The 14,926-nt window shown below is 41.3% G+C and overlaps 1 protein-coding gene and 1 pseudogene across 1 annotated transcript in view; one reads left to right on the forward strand and one right to left on the reverse strand.

The window, feature by feature from the left end:
* LOC130473537 (divergent protein kinase domain 1A) overlaps positions 1-8,686 on the forward strand; it is a 141,833-nt gene extending 133,147 nt beyond the window's left edge. The window contains exon 21 of the mRNA XM_056845080.1: positions 7,863-8,686. Coding sequence (XP_056701058.1) covers positions 7,863-8,174 — 312 coding nt within the window. The 3' untranslated portion in view covers positions 8,175-8,686. The remainder of the gene's footprint in view (positions 1-7,862) is intronic.
* Positions 8,687-12,470: 3,784 nt separating this feature from the next.
* Positions 12,471-12,949, reverse strand: LOC130473880 (40S ribosomal protein S19-like; annotated as a pseudogene).
* Between the last annotated feature and the right edge of the window lie 1,977 nt (positions 12,950-14,926).

The following is a 14,926-nucleotide window of genomic DNA, read 5'->3' on the forward strand; positions in this document are numbered from 1 at the left end:
GTTTTAAAATTCCCATTACAAAAATAACGCCTCACTAAATCTTAAATCATGTTTGCATTTTCCTATTTGGCCATTAACTGATTCAATAATCCTGTACTCATCCATTTTAAAACTTCCCGGGGGGGAGAGGGGGTTACACATACATACCAGCAATGACAGAGGGCTGAAAAGCATCTTAAATGGCGCAGATGAATTTTCTGTAAGTCACCACAACAATTAAACTAGCCTTTCTGACGTTCACTGTGTTTTCGCCTTGTCCTTGGGAGCAAGATTCTTTTAAGCTAATGGAGCCAGAGCATCCATTTCTTGGGCCACGAGAAACCTTAGAACCCATGCTATGATACAGGGGTCCCCAACCTTGTTGAGCCTGCTGGCACATTTGGAATTTTGACACTGTATGGTTGGCACAGCAACAAAATGGCTGCCACAAGAGTCAGAGCCAGCCCCAAAATGATCGCCACAGGTTAATTTCAGCAACACAGTGTAGATCCTTGTCCTGTAGTGACTGCTGCCAAAGCAACATTTTAAAAAATCTGCACAGCCAATCAGATTGCCTGGCAAAAGCCCTACCTGGCCCCACCCACTTCCGAAAAACACTTGCCGGGTGCCAGACCCCTGCATGACGGTTAAGGTCTGTATGTCAGAAGTGTTTTACTGTCTGCAACAGTATTCAACCGATAAATATTATGAGTAGGATTTAAACTGATAACCAAAAACTGTTCCATATTTATGCTTTGGAAGCCAGTAACACAGTGGGCTGTGCACACGTGATAACTCTAGTGCAGTATATGAGTGCATTTCCCCAGATTCCTAGCATCCCTGAATGCTGCCAAACATACTTGCCACAGCATCCAGAGTTTAAGGGAGTCTCTGTCACAGCAATCTGCTCTGAACCCAGTCCAGAGTTCAAGTTATATTTTCCAGAGAACATCTACTAAAATAAAGTTGCTTCAGATTATTTTGAGGGCAAACAAAGCCAGGGCTGACCATCAAGAGATATTAATGGTACAATATCACAAATAATAATACAATCTGCAAGCATTGCTTTGCAGAAACTCAACTGCTCTCCCTTCAACCAAGCAGCAACCACAACTTAGTGTCATCCTCAAATCTCTCAGTTTTAAAATGGTGGTTTTTGTTTCATATTGAGTGGGCTTGGTCTCTAGAGGTCATTCATGTGCAGAGTCCTAGCCTCAGTCTTTAAATATGGATCTAACACAGCTTGGTTCTGCTGAATCGTTTTTTTACAACAAAATGTGGGGAGTGGGAGAGACTTATGTTCATTGTCCTCAGTTCCTTGAAGCGAGGGAGGCATAAAAATGCAGAAGTTTGTTCTTTCAGTCTATGGTAATTATGCTAATCTGTGACTACAGATCATTCTCTCTCCCCAGCAGAACGTTCCAATAACAAGAAAGTTCAGCTAATGAGAGGTAGGAGGGGTGATTTTTGTCTTCTCCCAACTCAGCTCAGCCATCTGACCTATGGGGCTGTTGGTCCACATTGGTCCCACAGCCGGGGAATGACTTTTCCTAGTTTTGGGAAGGACTTGGAAGAGGGTGGGGAACAATGCAAAGATCTGCATCATTTGCCACTTTCCGTTAATAGATCATAGAATCCCACCCACCATTTTTGTCTTTAGCCACAGTAGAATGAAGTTGCTCAAACAAAACACTAGACTTAATTGTTAAACTTCTTCTTACTTATAAGGAGGAAGACATCTTTAGATCCTCCTTTCTACATATCAAGGCAGGACTTCTAGAAGCTTCTTTCATTTCCTCCTGAGAGATGGTCCTTTAGTTTTGGAATAAAAATAACACTGCCAATGTGGGAAAGAGAGAACAATTGGACTGTTAAACATTGTGAGCAGCCCACTGTTATGAGGACCCTCTTGTGGTGAGAAGATATGACTAAAGGATTCTAATTATTATTTCTATGGGACAGTCACTCGTTATTGTCTGGGATGCCACTTGTGGAGAAAATTCCTTCAGGAAAGGACAGGGAGAAGTTTTTCTCCCTCTCATAATACTAGAATGCGGGGTCATCTGCTGAAGCTGGAGGGTGAGAGATTCAAAACAGATAAAAGGAAGTATTTTTTCACACAGAGCATAGTTAAATTGTGGAACTCCCTGCCCCAGGTTGTGGTGATGGCTGCTAGCTTGGAGGGCTTTAAGAGGGGAGTTGACATATTCATGGAGGAGAGGGGTATTCATGGCTACTAGTTAGAAGGGATACTAGTTATGCTGCATACCTGTTCTCTCTAGTATCAGAGGAGCATTCCTATTATATTGGGTGCAGTGGAACACAGGGAGGATGGTGCTGCTGCGGTTGTCTAGTTTGTGGCTTCCTAGAGGCACCTGGTTGGCCACTGTGTGAACAGACTGCTGGACTTGATGGGCCTTGGTCTGATCCAGCAGGGCCTTTCTTATGTTCTAACTTGGGTTGAAGGTAGCAGCTGCCTGGGGAAAGAAAGATGGCCTGGTTCCATGTAGCAGTTGTGGCTTATTTTTCTCTGTTGGAGGTTTCCAAAGTGCTTTGCGGGGGATTCCTGCAAAGATGGATCTTCAGGCATCCTTTGTGGAAGTGACTCCTGAGGCTTTACTGCCTTGCTTAGGCCAGGGAAAGTAATCTCTGTTTGAGAGTGCCCTAGAGACCTTTGACTGGCTTCAGAACCTACTCTATTTCTGCACTGTCCTTAGCAGAGAAAAGAGTTTACCTGCTTGGTGGAAGCAGGGCATAAATGGAAGGGCCTTTTCACAGAGGAAGAAGCCTCCAGAACTCCTGTCACCACAAGGGGAGGAGGTTTTCCCCATCTCTTGATGTAATCCTCTACCAAGAGGAATAAATCCCCTTTCCCCAACATATAAACAGATTCAAGCGGAAATTGAAGTAAATTGGGACCCTTGAAAAATTGCTTGGCAACATCAAGAACACAGGCCATATAGGGGGAAACTGTTGTCCCAGTTCTCAGATGTTCAGCTGGCAAGGGGAAGGGCTGAATCATGGGCTCCTGCCACATAACTCGGAATTTCTGATGTAGCCTGAGTCATTCAGGAAGGAGCTGTGCTACCAAAGGAACATCAGAAAGCAGCTTTAATTATGAAGTTCCACCTGAATTTTTCATCTGGTTGAAAGTTGCTTAGTTCAGCATGCCCCTATTTTTTTCTGTCTATCTCCTCTCCTGCAATGTTCACTGGGGCAGGAGAGTGAGTTTTCCTTGAAGTTTAATTCCAATTTTTATCAAAACATGGAGAAATCTTTCTGGAAGATGGAAAGCAATTTTTCTTTCTGTTTTCTCTTTCCCTGTCTCTTTTTAGCAAAGAGCAAGAGTCCAGTAGCACCTTAAAGACTAACAAAAATATTTTCTGGCATGGTATGAGCTTTCATGAGCCACAGCTCACTTCTTCAGATAAGTTAGCTGTGGCTCACGAAAGCTCATACGCTGCCAGAAAATATTTTTGTTAGTCTTTAAGGTGCTACTGGACTCTTGCTCTTTTCTACTACTGCAGACAGACTAACATGGCTACCCACTGTGAATTATCTTTTTAGCAAATACATATAAAATGAAAAGCTATATTGGCCTGATCCTCCTGCAACCTACTTAGAAAGGTGGGAGGCATCCCAAGTAGATGGGTGTTGAAGTAAGGTTTCTTGTCCTTCTGCGTTTCTTGAGTAAAGAGAGATGAATATGAAATGTTAGGCAAATACTATGGCTATTCTAATCCAACATTTGCAGCCTAAATTTCTTCTTATTTTAAATGATGTATCTAAAACCCTCTGTAGTAGTCTGACAAAAAGTTAAGGAGGGAAAATATAAAACTTTACCCTGTATGTTTCCACTGTTATTTTCAGCATGTTTGTATGTAACTTGATTTATGTGATATTTTTATTATCTTTGCTATCAAAGTGGAAATGGTGTGCTTATCACCATGGAGTAATTTGGTTGAATTTGTAGCTTTCCCTAGTAATTCATTTTCTAAAACCTTTGGCTTCCTATTTCTTTTTAAAATACATGCATAATGCTAAATAGTTGAAATCAAACATACTGCCACTTACATGTGAAAATATTGTTGATAGTATTTTTTTAAACCATTTGCAAGATTTTTGTAAAGTGCTTGTGAAAGGGCTGATACTTTCTGATCTCTGCACATATAAATTTTGGAAGATGCTATTAAAAATGTATGTACACCTCACTTACTAGCACAGGATGTATTTTCTACTCTGATATCCTATCTAAGGAGGCAGAGGAGGAGAGGCCTGTTTGAAGTAGCCCTAAGACATGTGGTAGTAACAGATAATGGTGGCTGTGTTGGTGTTTTATCTCTAAGGGGGTAGTTCCACATCATGATTCAAACCAAATGCAAACCTGTGTCTGTCACAGCTCCCAATTAAGGAAGTGTACACATTACTGGAGTGCTCTGCCCTTTCCATACAGTTGGGAAAATAGAGTAGAGCTACAATTCTTAGCATTTTACATTTTTTAAAAAAAAATTACAGGTATACAAATTATTAAGAGATTTTGGAGGAAATTCTACACATTCTACAACCAAAACATTTAAAATCTGCAACTGCCCGTGTAGCATAAAAACATAAACTCACACTTTGCTTGGTGAGAAATTCAGCATTAGGTTAGAAATGCAGAACTTAGTCCCTTTCCCCCCCCCAAAAAAAACCCCATCTTTTAATTTCATAAAAGTGCTTTTTAAAATTATTTTAAATATTCTGGCTTGATGTGCTGTATTTTTAAGCTGGACAATTTAGGATTGTTTAAAAACCTCTAAATATTTCTCTGCTGTCTTTTTCCTTTTGCTTATACTTGGGGTGTCAGCCATCAACAGGTAAGAGCATGTTGTGAAGATCAAGTGGTATGTTTATAACTATGGCTGTTCTTTGTGTTCTCAAATGCTTAACCCACAATCCCAAAAAACGTAAAAATATATCAAGTGGGTGGCATTGAGTACCTTGGGTCACTTCTTAATTTTTCCCTTTTCCAAAGGTTCCAGAGACTATTGATGGCCATTTCTGCAGGGCTGGCAATGGGCAGGAATGACAACAGCAAACCTATTGTTACGATACTACTTCACTACTCAAGTTGTGCAGTCCCACGTGCTGGCTGGGCTAGAACTCCATTCAGATGCCGCATTTCTTCCATTACAGCTGTGACATGACTAAAGGCACATGAATACACCATTTAGATAGCAAATTGAATCTTGTGGTGTTAATGTATCAAGAGACATCTGGTGGCAAACTTCTGACAAGAGCAGAGTGATCTCACTTAGGCTATAACACATAACCCCTTCCCTCAGGACAGTCAGATAACATGGCTGTTAGGACTGTGTTCTTAGGTATAGGCTTGGAAGTGGTGTCCACAGCCCACTTGATGTTTAAACAGGTGCAAAGAGTGAGTCCTTCATAGAAACTGGGGATGAGTACCACACATAGACGGCCTCTATATGAGAGGGAACAGTTTCTTTCTGACCACACTTGCTCTATTCTCCTTTTAGGATAAACACCTAACTTCTGCCTCATTAACCTGGAAAGAATGGCTTCCTTGCCACATCTGAAGAAAATGGACCTTCTAATCATTACAAGCCTGTCAGCTCAAGAATGTGTCACAATATTGCTCTACCTCTTTGCATTTGAGGCAAATTTTCCAGTTCCTTGCAGTGGTTTTGGTGTTCATATATGTTTATTCAACTCCAGAATTGTGCACTGTCTTGAATGCACAGTAATCTGTGCAGGCTTGCACTGTGGCAGATAACCACCATGCCTTTTCTTAGGAAGAAAAGCATTATATGAATATATAGAAAGCTTTCTTACTGCATTGTTCTTTTTAATCAGCTTGGAATAGCATTTAAGGTAGTTTGTAGGCAGTTGGCTTAAAGGTAGGCTGGATGTAGTGAAGTCTCTTTTAAAGCTAGAAAACATTCAAAACTTAACAGAGCATTCCTGACTTCTGAGGACGAAAGTCCTCAGGAGGCCAGGAAGGGGCTACTCCAGCGTTGCGGCCCCCACGCTGGTGTCCGGGCTACTTACGCCACCATAAGTGGCCCCAGTGCCGGTGGGGAGGCTCGGACACCAGTCTCCTGGCACTGCTGCAGCAGCGCCACCCCCGTGTCGGGAGAAGAGTAAGGCTGTGCCTACTTTTAGCAGGCACAGCCTCGCTCTTCTCAATGGGGCGAAAAGCCCCAATTAAAATGAAAAAAGCCACGAAAAGGCTTATTTCAAGGTTTCAGCAGGCAGGGAACTGCTTAGGGGGCGCCGCAACTGCGCCTCTGCCATGCCTTCCCCACACGCCGAAAGCTCAGGAATGAGCCGTAAATCTTAGAATCGGTTGTTAAAGTCTCTATCACTACACAGAATTATGTACCTTCCCAGCTTCGATTCTGGTATATATGAAAACAAAAATAGTTTTGTGAATCTTCAGTGTTCATATCAAGTAAATAGTTAAAGTGGTAACCTTGAAGTTGTTTTTTTTTTTTACATAATAAGGATCAGAACTGGGAAGGTCCATGGTTTTACTTAGGAGTTGTGAGTTTGTAACTTGTTTGGTTAACCACCGTTTGTACCAATTGTACTGTTGTGGCATCTGAATTTACAATTCAAAGTTAGGGTAGCTCCAACCATTACAGCCACCTGCAGGAATCCCTTTTTTCTGGGAGGCAGGAGAAGCTAACAACTCTGTTGCACATCCAAACTCTGGCCATTTATGCATGGGAGGTTTTGCCTTTGATTTGCCACTCTCTAGATGCACATTTTCCCCATCCAAATTCTCAAAACTCAAAAATAAGGTCCCCATGCAGAGTTTTGAGAATTTGGATGGGAAAAATGTGCATCTAGAGAGTGATAAACCCAAGGCAAAACCTCCCATGCATAAATGGCCTTTGATGCACAACTCAAAGATTAAACTAAGCAGTTTATTTCAGCTATGCAGCTGAAGTGTCACTCAGAGCCCAGGCAGCAAAACAGTGTCATAATTTGAGACTTCTTGCAACCTATCACAAAAAAACTGCACAGAATGTTTAGTTCTGTATCCTTCTGATACCATCAAACTATATGCTTTTATACCTATGAAGTTGCACACTGTTTAAAAAAATTCTAATGAATAGAGCTCAGCAGCACCTGAAGAGTAGCTTCTTTTCACATTGTTGAATGGACTGTATACTCGGGTTTTTTCTGAATAACTTGGGCAGAGGTTGGTACCATGTTTAACACAAAGTTCAACTGACTGTACTTTTACATTGGATATTTCTTCAGCAATATTGTATTAAGTAGAAACACTGTGAAGAACACGCTGTTTCTGAGTAAAAACTTGCTTTCCATTCTATAGTGAAATGACATTTACATTGGGGAATAATTTTTGTAAAGTCAGAAGCTCCATTCCTAATATCAACCCCCTTATATCAAGAGTCACTGATTCCCGTGTCTAATTCTGTGTTGTTGTTGTAGTGCATAGGTGGCACTTCCAAGTAGCCTTCCTTTTTAATGTCTTTTGTGACATCCAGAAAGACAAAAATGCAATAATTTCAGTAGAATAGTATTGTATTTTTCAGTACACTCATACTAGTTGTGGGGCTGGATACAACACAGCATTTCTGTGAGCAGAAGGACTTCTGCCCATTTAGTTCCCCTAGGAACAGCATATTGTTGGGGGGGCATTTCAAGGATGAGGGAAGCTGAGAAGGTCATACTCCATGGTTGGAAGTCCTTGCGCCTGTCATAACACTGCTGGTTTCAACCCATGATCTTGTATTTATAGCCTTAGTCCAAGGCGGAAATGAACAGTTGAATACGTAAGTATATGTAATTGTTGATCAGGGATGATATGCCTATTACCTATTTCTTATGTTTGTGTGTTTTAACAGATCAGATGCCTAAAAGGCCCAAGAGCCTTCTCAGGCCCACACAGTTTTGATGGGATTCATATTGTGAACCATTTGATAGGAGATGATGAGTCGCTGCATTCGTCAGATGAAGACTTTGTATCGAACCATGTCCAGGAGGCTGGAGTTCACTTTCACTTGCACCGAAGGACTGGTCAAATGGGCTTGAATCCGATTGTGGTAGACAGTAGTGACAGCGAAACTGAGGATGCTACAGATCCTGAAGCACTGGGTGGAGTCACTCAGAAGGAAAAGAACCAAAAAAGAATGGAATCCTATTCTACTACTGTGTGATCACTGTGAATGGTGCTGGTCTTAATTCTCTAAGAACTTGTTCTGTGATCAAGTGAATCAGCACTAAGCTCTTGGACAGACTGTGTCTTGTATCTCATCTGATGTATGATGGAGTACATCTTACTGTCTGCCTCTTATATTTGCCAAATCTTTATCCCTGACTTGCCATTGCCACACAGTAAATTGGGAAAAGACTAGATGGAGGACAACTCTTTAACAGTATTAATTAATATTCCTGTACGCTTTTCATGCTAGAAAATGTGCACTCACAGTTTCTTCCTTCTCAAGAACCATATTGTAGTTCATAAAGATGGGGAATCCTTGTTCTTCAGAATAAGCTGTTCTTGTGCAATATTTTAATGCTCTGTGAACAAATGTCCTTTTTTACATAAACAATTTGTGATCAAGATGGGCGTATCAGATACAGCATATATCCAGTTGTCTTGAGTGTCTTATTTTTAATTAAAATAACTTCTATTATTGGAGACCCCCAAAGTTTCCAAACTAAAGCCTTTATCTGCTATTTTATACAACAATTAATGGCCATACTTTGTTCTAAAGGATTAAAACAAAACCCTTTTGTCAACTTTTATGTGTATCTGCTTTTGATGTGTTAATGAACCTGACTGAGGTATGTTAACTACAAATAATGTCTGTTTTGTATATATTTATATATATCCTACATAAAAAATGTACATTGAATTTTGTATGGGAAGTGTAAATGTTCAATATGACTATTCTTTAGCCTTTTGAAAGGAAAGCAAAATTCTGTGTGTACACCATAAAGAATTTAAAAGTTTATGGGCAAAATGGCAAGAACACTAATGCTAGATTTACAATTGTTGCTTACCAAATGACACAAACAGGTTCACGTCTTATTAAAATATATGTTCCAAAAGACACTATTGACCGGAATTTTAACTGTGTGTATATGTAACTATATAATAAACTTTTTTTCATGATTCCACTGTTCTAGTGTGTTGTCATATATAGCCATTCTACTCTTGCAGGATGGCCACCAAATGGTGGAAGAATGCATTAAAACGTGGCTGCAAAGATTAGCTGGACTGGGAGAGGGAGACTCAACCCAGGGTTCCCCTGCTGGCTGTGTTGCACACTGCCTTTCCCCTTGTTCCAGCCTTCCTCTTGTTCCTTGTACTCCTAACTTCCATCCATCCTGCAGTTGAACCCTTTTCTCTGCTATCTCCTTCCCCTCTTCCCTTATTCAGCTGTAGCCATCTGTGTGGCCATATTAACAAAATTTCCCCCAAATGGTCTCTTGAAATACAGCCTAGAAATGCATAATGACTAGAGGCTTTTTCTTTCTTTTTGTCTGTCACTCTCCTTAGGGGGTGGTGTATTAGTCACTAAACATGCAAATAGGGTGTTGAATGGTGGTAGAGACTTGTGCTGCTACTCTGTCCAGGAGGATATTTAGGGGGCTACCTCTCAGAAGAAGTTTCCCAAATGTAGTGTATTATTTTCTCCATTGCAGCTTTGAAATTCTTTTGCTGCTTACACCAGCAAAGCAACTTAAGAGGAGAGATAATGATATGATAGAGCTGTATGGTATGAATTCCCCAAACATTGGCTGCAGTCGCATGAGAGCAAGCCCTTCCAAGCAAATATGCATAGGAGGGGAATAGGTCACATGTATCGAATCAGTACAGCATAACCATAAAACACATTCATGCTTTGAAATGCAATCCCATTTAGTCCTCATGAATTATCATGGGTATCCCCTGTGCCCTAAACTGCCATCAGTTCATGTTCAATGTTTTTATGTGGGTGTTGCTAAGCTGCAGAGAAAAATGTGTTTTCCATAAAGATGGAATTCTATTAAAGTCTTATGTAGCAAGGTAACATAATAATGGTAAATATGAGCAGATCTTGAGTCCTGACCTTTATTTCCGCCTGAAAGACATACACACACACACTGAATTTCAAGAGATTTCTGAGTGGAAACACACTGGGCTGCATTGTTGTTGTTAGCCTTCCCCCCCCCCCCATTACTATGGTTCAGAAGGCCAGTGCACCTAGTTTACTGAACAATGAAGGCTTGTCAGTGCAAGAGAAGAAATAGGTTTGTCTGGAAGGCTCATTCACATAAATAGACTGTATCCAGGAAATTCTTAAAACAACTTTAGAGCTGCTCTAACTTTCAGTTTTTGCTTTGGTCTATTTCTGTCAGTGTACAGGAATCATTTCTGTCACTTCTGAGAAATATGTTTTGCTGGACAATGGGGTGAATGTTGTACTCTTCAAATATGCAATGATTCAGTTTCCCAAAAGCAAAAAAATAAGAGTTCTATCTCTCACTTTCTTTGTAGATTACATCTGCTTCACCTTCCCCAGTGGGAATTCAGATAGAAGCAGCTGACAACCTCTGCACCTGGCGCTGGGCAGCTGAGGTTGTCTAGAAAGTCTCTGCCATCTATCGTTGGCAGCACCAGCTGCAAGGCTTTGCAAAAGCAATGCTCTTCAATCGGTGGCATGAGAAATTCAGTTGAAGGTTGGCCATAAAACACATTGAACAGTGAAGTGTAATGATCTTACTCTAACTGCCGTTGCACAGGTGTTAGTGAATGAGACTGGGGTTTTTGATGCTCATGTTTTCACTGAAAGGGAGGGTTGCTCTGTGACATGAATGATTTCCATATTTTTTTAGCTGCAATCTGGATTTTAAAAAAAGGTAAAGGTCCCCTGTGCAAGCACCGGGTCATTCCTGACCCATGGGGTGACGTCACATCCCAACGTTTCCTAGGCAGACTTTGTTTACAGGGTGGTTTGCCGGTGCCTTCCCCAGTCATCTCTCCTTTACCCCCAGCAAGCTGGGTACTCATTTTACTGACCTTGGAAGGATGGGAGGCTGAGTCGACCTCGAGCCGGCTACCTAAAACTGACTTCCGTCGGGATCGAGCTCAGGTCGCGAGCAGCGCTTTTGACTGCAGTACTGCAGCTTAACGCTCTGCGCCACGGGGCTCTTTGCAATCTGGATTGGGGGTCACTTAATTCTTCCCCGAAAGACCACTTTCCTCAATTATTAAAAAAAAAATTGTGTTTTGTTCAGATGGGAAAATATGCTATTCTCTCCCACCCACCCCTATTCATGGTGCTAAAACAGGTTCTATCATGGGGAAAGCAAAGAGCAAGAATTAAGGGGGCCTTGTATCCACACCTATGGACAGAACTGTACCGACTCACTACTACTGCTAAAAACTGTTAAATTGGCCTTTTCTCTGTAACCTACAGCACAACTTGCCCTGTTGTCATTATGATGTGCATATGCTTGCCTCCCGCAGTGGCAGCTAATGATGCCAATGGAGGAAATACACAGCATCAGAATATTGGAACATGGGGTAGATTTGCTGAATGTGTTCACTTACCTCTGTACTTTCTCTGTAACTGCAATATTTTGGTGACAGGAGGGTTCTGTGCTTCAAACAATTATATCCTGCCCTTCTGGACAAAAAAGCATGACAGCTGACCATTTAAAAACTCTAGCAATACAAAAACTGAAAGTTCAACCCAAACCGCGTGTAATCAGTGTATCTTTGCTTACAGTCAGCAATGATGGTTTTAACAAATTTGAACTTTGTTTCCAACCAGTTTGTGGGGGGGAAAAACTTCAACACACACAAAAAGCCAGGTCTTACAGACCTTTCTGAAGACTATATGAGAAGGCTCTGGCACATAGTGTCCAGGAGACTGCCCCTGTAACAATAGAGTGGCAACCAAGAACTCTTGTCCAAAGTCACATGGGCTTCTCAAGAGGTGAAGATGGTTAGCAAAGGTTGGTGAGCAGACATCAGAGTGTACACAGGTTTTGCCTTTCCTAGAACATTTGTTTTATTAGAGGAATTTATGTTCTAACTCTTATTTCAATTAAGTGTGTCTTACACTAGAGGAAATAATAGGTCAATCACTAAATTAGTTGTTACCTGATATACTGATGGCTTACTCCCTGGAACATGGAGTCTCATTTGGAGATATCCAAAGAATCCAAGAAACTGCTCAGAGTCTCAAAAGGCCTCTGTAGCATTGCCTTTTTATGTCTTGAACAGTTGATGCACACACACTATGCCATAGTAAACTGCTTTGGATGCTTTCCTCATTTTGTTGATCAGTTTTGCACACAGCATGTTCAAGAAAACTACATCAGATGCCTCTTGGGCTCATGTACTAATTTCGTGATCCTTTGGATCCTGGACAATTAATTCCAAGATGGTAGATTTTTGAAAGTCTGTTCTTTTTTGTCAGTAAATAAACGATTTTATTTTAAAAATGAAGCTCATTTTAATGTTCTTTGCTTGCCGCTGCCACCTGTCCGGTAATCCTGCCTAGATCTCTCTGCTCCTGCGGAGTAAGCTTGGACCTCCATCCTGGTCTTTCTCCACCATCTTGAGCCTTTCTAGATCGTGAAGGACCCTCCTGGCAACACTCTTGGACCCTCCTGGCAACACTCTTGGAGCCTAGGCTGAAATGGCTGGGCGTCACACCACTGTGCCGGCGGCCCCCCTAGATCTTGGTCATGGAGCCGACTCCAGCACCACCATGGACGTACAGGTGCCGAGCTGTGGAGGCAGCTCTAGGTAGAAACAGTATTCATTGTAGGGAGCCAGTTCTTTGTGCTTGGCTAGTTTGACAGTGTCCACCCATTCTGGTACTTTCAGTTTACCTCACTTTTGGGGGAAGGCAGCGAGGGCCCTCACAAACTCCTGCTGGTTCACGCCTTTTACAGTTACACCAGGCATTGTGCGGCTGCCTCTGTGCTCCCGGGCAGGCAAAAGAGAAGGAAGTCTGTTCTGGGATTTCTAGTACAGATGAATGAGTTTGGTACGGCTGCCTTCCAATTTTGATCCAACTTTAAATGTTATTCCTTACAAGTTTTTGTTCCTGAAGAAACCCTTATATACCTTCTTACTTATATCAAATGAAATTCTCCATGTGTGTCTTTATATAAGTGGAAGTTACAATGAATGGGTTTCACATTCAGGAGCAATATATCTGAGTTTCAGATGCTGAAGACAGACTAGCCAGTCCCATCATTCCTTGCCTATGAGCTTGTGCAGTTAGGAACAATACTGAGCTAAACAGTCTGATTCTGCAAAAGCACTTCTTCTGGATCGTATATGAAGCTGAGTACATCAGGGATCTATAATGGACATTTGGTTCCTTTAAGGAATATGAACCACCTTTCAAAACTTGGTGCATCCTATCTCCTGCAGAAGGCATACCCTAATACTAGTGTTGAGGAACTAAACTAGTCAAAGGGATACAGGTGGGAAGACTTCAACTCTGCCCCAGCCCAAGACTTCTGAAAGTAAGGCTCCTATGCCCTACTTTAAACAGGCATTTTATAAAGAAAGAGGTATGCAAGTTATAAGGCACATAAAATATGTACATCTCTGAGGTTGCTCAAAATGTTTCTAGTACTAAGCTCCTTAGGTTCCCTTTCCCTGGGAAATAGTTCTAGAATTCTTCAAATCCACACAAGCACTGTCATTTCCTAATATTGTCATAAACTCCAGTGTCTGTTACAATTTTAAGAACTCTAGATTGTGATCTTTGTCTTATTATTTCTCAGGGACCCTGGTTCTGACAACGGAAGGCTCAGCTCAGGTCATGAGCAGTGTGGGCTGAGGGTGTGGCTTGCTGAGATACCCCTTCATACCATTTTTGATTTATTTCACAAAACATAGTTTTCTCTCAAATACTGTCTTTTTACTGTCTAAACTATATCCCATGAATTCAGCAACCACAGTTGAAGGGAAAGGAAGAACTCAGGACCATCCAAACTTCTCACAAATGTGAAGCTTCCGGAGATGCATTTGAGGTCATAATGAGGTCTGTAGCATTTTCAAACTGCTTATCATGTGGATCAGCCTACTAGTAACAGGGTGTCTTACAACTAAGGTCAGACACTATCCAGGTTGCATGTTATTGTTGTATAGCCCATGGGAACTGTTACACAAGAATTGGCCCTCTATAATAGGGAGGAGGGAACTAGTGACCATGTGTCTTGGAAGTTAGAAATACAACGAAATTTGGAAGTCTCCTTAGTTTAAACTAGATACAGTTTCTATAATGGTGCTCTGTCATTCTTGCTTCAAACCAGTTTTCATGACTGACCTGAGTCTGTTTGTAAATGTGCTGATTTTCTTTCAAGTTGACATTACTGATAATGCTTACTGATACAACTTCACAGCTTGATAAGATTTATTTTTTGCTAAAGCAGAAACTGAATATGCAGATGGATATAGATTGCTGCAATACCATCACCTCGGATTGACCCTTCAGATAGTACTCTTTTTTTTTTTTACTTTATTTTGATTCCTAGCTTTATATGGCTGCATGTCACCAACTAGGGTGATTTGTGGTCATTCCTGAATCAATTGGAAAGCGTGTTCTTGTTTTTGTAATTGCTTCTTTTCTAGCATCTGGGGGAGGCAAACTTTCCTGGACTGTTTTGGAATCCTGATCTTTTTAGAGAGAAGCAGGTCTCTTGACCCAAAAATGTCTGCAGAGCACGGAATCTGTCTGGCAAGCTGAGAACAGCTTCCTGGGCAGGAAGACAATTGTAGCGGCCACACAGTGTGACCTGCCGCAAAATGGGGATATTAACATACTAGCTTTCTAGCATGTTGTACTTCAAAAATACTAAATAAATGACAGATATCATAAAATAAAAAAGGAATCCAGAGGCATTGGATGAGGTTTAGGGATTCAGAGTTCAGCATACCCACCCATAT

Source organism: Euleptes europaea, chromosome 2 (assembly GCF_029931775.1).
Source record: "Euleptes europaea isolate rEulEur1 chromosome 2, rEulEur1.hap1, whole genome shotgun sequence".
Taxonomy (NCBI): Eukaryota; Metazoa; Chordata; class Lepidosauria; order Squamata; family Sphaerodactylidae; genus Euleptes; species Euleptes europaea.